Genomic DNA, 6,064 nt, shown 5'->3' with positions numbered 1-6,064 from the left:
TAATGATAACGAAACTTAGTTCAAAATTTAAATTTCAAATTTAATAATCTTGAATTATTGAATTTTAAAGACTGAATTAACAGAAAAAAATATTTAAGACTGTCACGTGTCAACATGAATTTTTTTTTAACTAATACTTAAAAAAAAAAAAGACACGTGTGCCACGTTATTTTTATTTATTAAGTAATATAGATATAGATGAGTTTTATTAGTTTTATGAAAATATAATAATATTAGTTTTTAAATATATGATATGATTTTATTAGTATTTATTTTTGCAATTTATTATGATTTTTTATTTTTATTTTTATTTGAAAGTATTTAATTTAACATGATTGTAAATTAAATTTTTAATGCTACTCATTTTATCTACACAAATAGTCAAATATGATTTGCAAGTATCTATAGGTGCTATGCTACATAAATGGAGATCAAGATCTATTCTTAAACATATATTTTATCCTTTAAAAATGGAGATATATGCAGCATTATCTCCATATACGAATCTCATTGGCCATTTCGATTCTTCATGATATGAAGTTCAAATCTGTGGGACCATAAACACACTATAGATCTGACGATCATACATACATGATACATCCCCATCATACCTTCATCATCTACGTCAGTTTCCCTGGACACCAGAGACCCTCGGTCACGACTATTCCGTCTTACACCCACAGCTACAAAAACCAACAAATCGTTTCATCCACTCGATCAAAACCTCTAAATACTAACTCATCAATCATTCATCACGATATTATGCTAATTCGAGGTGGGGTTGATTCGAAGTGGTGAAACTACACGGTTTCATGGAGTTTCCGATGGTTTTAAGAGCTCCGACGACTAACCCAACTCCGACTACTTCCGCTTACTGCTGTAGCAGAGGAAGTGTCTGGTTGCCGGAGAGATTAAAGAAACGGAGGTACGTTTCGTTAAAAAGAGCAATAAGCGTGAGAGCTACGGTCGAGAGAAATGGTGGTGAGGGGATCGATACAGGAGAGAGGAAGAGCGCTGTCGCTGGCGGCGGTGGTAGCGTCGGAGCAAGCTATACAAGTTCTGCAATGGAGGTCACTACATTTAACCAGACATTCCCAGATGCTGAGTTTCCAGTTTGGGACAAAATCGGTGCTGTTGTCAGACTCAGCTATGGAATCGGTTAGTTTCCATTTCCTTTCCCTAAATTAAAACTTCAAAACAAAATTCCATTGTGTATTGAAACTTGAATGAGGACATTAATGGTTGTACTTGATCGAATAGTCGATTCGATGGTGATCCACGACGGGGTTTTGATTTTTGATATCTCTAACGAACATCGATCAATGGAGATTTTGTTTGTTTGAACTTTGAAGAAAAAAGTAGGGTTTTTATCATTTATGTGGATATTCAATTTGGGAGAGACAACATCACAGTAAAATCTGAGCACCATTTTAGGGTAATAACTAATAAGCATGTCTGGAATCTACTATCCAATTGCCAAAATTTCACCATAGGATTTTGCCTTTTCATAATTCACTATTCTTCATGATTGCATCTTCCTTTCTAATAAAAGTGAAAAATTCATGTATACCCTTTTTGTTTTTTGGTAAACATATCGTTTAATTTTGGCCTATTACACACATGTTCTACAATCCATCCACAATTAACTCAATCAAGAAAATGAAACAGGATATGATTGCATCAAAAAGCTAGATTATTGATTTCCTAATTCCAACCCTAAAACGGAAGTACCAAGTTTTATTAAGAATCAGAATTAGATAATTGACTATAACAAAACGATTAAGTGTAAATGCGAATAAACCATCATATGCTTTTTATCCAAAACTCTCCACTTTTTCAAACTCTCCACTTTTTCAAAGTGTAATCTTTCTTTCTTGTATGTAACAAAAAGATTTTGTTGTTATGCTTTCTATCAAGATTTCGGTTGTTATGTTGTTTTTATTGTTCTCTTTAGATGATTAATTTAACGAATTTTAATCCTTTTTTTTTTTTTTTTTTTTTTTTTGTGAAAACAGGAATTTATGGTGCAATGGCATTTGTAGGAAATTTTATTTGTTCAACAACAGGAATCGATAGCACAGGAGGATATTCACCATCATTAGATGCAATTGTTCAAGGACTCGGATATGCTGCTCCTCCTATTATGGCCCTTCTTTTTATTCTAGACGTATGATCAATCTTTAATCTTTAATCTTTAATCTTTAATCTAATATTTGAGAAAATGACAACATACTCACACAAATTTGTAAGAAGTTAGGAACTTTATGGGGAAAGAAAGCCTCTTTTTCCGTGACTTGATATTATAAAGTTGTTTAAATAAAAGAAAGACTCGTATATAGTTTACCCGATACGGATAAATAAAAGATCGTTTCTTTTTTAGATTGCATGAAGTGTTTGAATGTGAGGTAATGACCATTTTACCCTTGCTAATAAAGCGAATGTGATTTGTTTGGTGCAGGACGAAGTGGTGAAGGTATCGCCTCATGCTCGTGCAATACGGGATGTTGAAGATGAGGAGTTAAGAAGCTTTTTCTATGGAATGTCTCCATGGCAGGTATATTTAAGCTATGTTTGGCAGACTAGCTGAAAAGTTAGCTATTAGTTGAAAAACTAGCTGACAAGTGAAACACTAGCTGATAAATGAAAAGCTAGCTGATAAATGAAAAGCTTAAAGTTAGTTGCTAGCTAAAAAGCCAACTGATTAATGAAAAGCTAGCTGCTAGCTGAAAAACTAGCTGATAAGTGAAAAACTAGCTGATAAATGAAAAACTAGTTGATAAATGATAAGCTAGCTGCTAGCTGATAAATAAAAAGCTAGTTGCTAGCTGAAAAGCCAACCGATTAATGAATAGCTAGCTATTAGGTGAAAAACTAACTGATAAATGAAAAACTAGCTGATAAATTATAAGCTAGCTGCTAGCTGATAAATGACAAACTAGTTGCTAGCTGAAAAGCCAACTGATTAATGAAAAGCTAGCTAGTAGCTGAAAAGGCTGATAAATAAAAAGTTAGCTGCTAGCTGATAAAAAAGCTCGAAAAATAAGCTAGTTGTGACATTGATCTTTGCCTATATATTATCATTTCCAATAATTTTATTAATTTTTTTTTTTTGCAGTTTATATTAATTGTGGCTGCAAGTTCAGTAGGAGAGGAGCTCTTCTACAGGGCTGCAGTTCAGGTGAGTTTACACAAATAAATTTGTTTATAAAATTATTTAATAATATTTTTTTAGTTTCTTGATCTTTTTTTGAAAAATATGTAGGGTGCATTAGCTGATGTGTTTTTAAGGGGGAATGATCTTGTAACAAATGCACATGGAATGGCTGCACTGGTGAGATCACTTGACAACTTTACATCTTTCATTCGGTTAATGCAAAAAAAAAAAAATAGCAAATTACTTTCATTGAAAGCTAAATGTTATGATGTTTCTTTGACTTTTTTTTTTACTTTCTTTGACTTTTAGACCGGTGTATTGCCTCCATTTGTACCATTTGCACAAGCATTTGCAGCTGTGATCACAGCTGCACTCACGGGTTCGCTTTATTATGTGGCTGCATCTCCAAAAGGTTATTTATTTATTTAATTATTGATTTTTATTTATTTATTTATTTTGGATATTTCAAGATTTTGTTTCTTCATCACATAACGCATGTTGCTTGTGTTCAGATCCTACTTATGTTGTGGCACCAGTTTTGAGTTCACGTTCTGGTCGTCAAGAAATGAAAAAGCTTTTTGCAGGTATAATATAAAACCTTGTCATTTTACTATTCTACCCTTCTACCAATTATTGTTAGTCTCATTAGACAGAACTTAAAAAGAGAAGGTAGTGGCGTTCCTATTTTACATTTCAGCCCCTCTATCTATGATTTATTGTGTAGATTCGAAAAAAATAACCTTTTTGTGACCAGTCTATCCTAGAGTTGCCATTTTACCATTTTACCCCTCATTTCTCAGACTTATGTATGTACGTTTCTGCAGCCTGGTATGAAAGGAGACAAATGAAGAAGATATATTCTCCATTACTGGAAGGACTTCTAGCTCTTTACCTTGGATTTGAATGGAATCAGGTACACATAAACTTCTGAAATGACGATTTTGCCCTCCATTTCCATCTTCTTTTTTGACAAATGTATTTCTTTATGATATGATTTGGCAGACAAACAACATTTTAGCGCCCATCATCACGCATGGAATTTACTCTGCAACGATACTCGGACATGGGCTTTGGAAGATTCATGATCACCGCAGAAGATTACGCCAGCGAGTTCAGCAGCTTAATCTTGAAGATAAGAACTCGAGAAATTTCTGAAATTAGGTCTAGTATTAGTAGTAATAGAAACCATACCTTTTGGGATGAAGAAGCTTGTATATAAGTAAACAATAATTCTGTGTGGTTTTGTACTATAAATACTATACAAAGAGACTATTTTCATGACCCAAACTTATGGCGATTTTGACACAGAAAGTGTAAAACATTGAAATCACACGTCTTTTTCTGGTTTACTGGTTCTCATTCCTTCAAGAAAGTAGTGCATAATACAAACATGGGTTTAGACCTATAACTATGTGCGCCTAATGTACATATACACACTAATATGCCACCGTAGTTTGAATGAGAGGCTGTTGAACATTCAAACTGGATCAAAACTTTGGGAATAATGGGCACCGAAGTCCCTTGGTGAAGATGTTGACATACTGATATTGCGATGAGACACAAAAAACTTGAATGTGTCCAAGGGTTGTTGTCACGAACAAAGTGTTTGTTAATCTCTATATGTTTCGTTTATTGGTGCTACACGAGGTTGGTGGACATGTAGATGATGTTGACATTATCATAGCAAATGAGAGTGGCTAACTGAATAAGAGCATGAAGCTCTCGTAAGAGGTTGTGAAGCCACGAAGTCTCGGTTACCTATATCTGTAACACCATAATATTCATCAACTTCAACACAAGTCATTAAGATTTTTCATAGATAACTCTCTACATAAGAAAGAGATGATGCGATGAAGTAGCTTCGTAAAAGGACTGGTCAAGAGAATGTAGTCGACATATAGCAGCAAGTAAGTCATATGTGAGACATCCCAAAAGTACAATCCAAAATTTTTATTTTAAATCATTAAGAAAACCATAGTTATCAAACATCATATAAAAATCATAAGTCGTGTATCTTAAAATGTCATAAACATCTATCAAATATATCAGAGTATAAACATTCTAGGCTAAACAAATGGTGCGTGCACTGCAATCATCCTGAGCTCTTCTCCTTGCTACCAAAGTACTTAAAACCAAAACTGAAAACTGTAAGCATGAAGCTTAGTGAGTCTCCCCAAACTACCACATAACATACACATAATCATATAATCACATAAGAACATACATTGGGCCTTGCCCGCTACATCGGGCCCTGCCCGGCATCGAACCGAGATCCGGTATACATATAAACATATCAACAATGCATATATAAAAACATTCCTCGGGCCCCGCCCGGAATTGGACCGAAATCCGGATACATATAACATAACATATAAGCATTCCTCCGGCTTACCCTGACATCAGACCGAAGCCCAGAACATATAAACAAGCACATGCAAGAATCACGAAGACATAAAGCATACAAACATTCCTCGATGATTAATGTATATAATTTTTACTAGGGGGTGAGGGGTTAGGAGGAAGAGGGCCATATAAGTACATGTTTTTGTGATGGAGAAATTATGTAAGATCTTCTTTTTCCCACCTCCATTCCCGACCAAAAAGAAGAGAAAACCCTAATTTGTTCTTTCTTAATATAACACACCCTTATATTTTTCATCATATGATCCAACAAATGAAAAATGGAGACATGTGAGTCCATCGGAGCTATAAATCAAAGAGGGTAAACTTGGATCGCAGGTGAGATGACACCGTGTTACTATCTATGGGAGCTTACGATACAACTCTAGCTAACACGGTTTGTAGCAGGTGTCTTTTCACTTGCAATCCAAATTATCCTTCTAATCAAGAGCAGCTATAAAAGTGATCATGAAGAAGTTTTGTGGGCCCCTCGATGATTTAGTGATGACA

At 34.5% G+C, this 6,064-nt stretch overlaps 1 protein-coding gene across 1 annotated transcript; it reads left to right on the top strand.

Moving 5' to 3' along the window:
* Positions 1–592: 592 nt before the first annotated feature.
* Positions 593–4,441, top strand: LOC111918094 (uncharacterized). The gene is made up of 9 exons (XM_023913752.3): positions 593–1,158; positions 2,016–2,167; positions 2,459–2,554; positions 3,116–3,178; positions 3,263–3,331; positions 3,464–3,566; positions 3,667–3,738; positions 3,979–4,067; positions 4,157–4,441. The coding sequence occupies exons 1-9, from the start codon at positions 813–815 to the stop codon at positions 4,307–4,309; spliced, it is 1,143 nt and encodes a 380-aa protein (XP_023769520.1). The 5' UTR covers positions 593–812; the 3' UTR covers positions 4,310–4,441.
* The last annotated feature ends 1,623 nt before the right edge of the window (positions 4,442–6,064 follow it).

This window comes from Lactuca sativa, chromosome 6 (assembly GCF_002870075.4).
Source record: "Lactuca sativa cultivar Salinas chromosome 6, Lsat_Salinas_v11, whole genome shotgun sequence".
NCBI classification, from domain to species: Eukaryota; Viridiplantae; Streptophyta; class Magnoliopsida; order Asterales; family Asteraceae; genus Lactuca; species Lactuca sativa.
Note: the sequence above shows the minus strand (reverse complement) of the source record. Positions and strands in the feature narration are given on the sequence as shown.

What these genes read in the sequence shown, in the direction of transcription:
- LOC111918094 (XM_023913752.3), top strand. Translation starts at nt 813, where the DNA reads ATGGAGTTTCCGATGGTTTTAAGAGCTCCGACGACTAACCCAACTCCG. An exon ending in CCCTTCTTTTTATTCTAGAC is followed by an intron (nt 2,168 to 2,458) that starts GTATGATCAATC and finishes TGTTTGGTGCAG; the next exon opens with GACGAAGTGGTGAAGGTATC. An exon ending in TGTGGCTGCATCTCCAAAAG is followed by an intron (nt 3,567 to 3,666) that starts GTTATTTATTTA and finishes GCTTGTGTTCAG; the next exon opens with ATCCTACTTATGTTGTGGCA.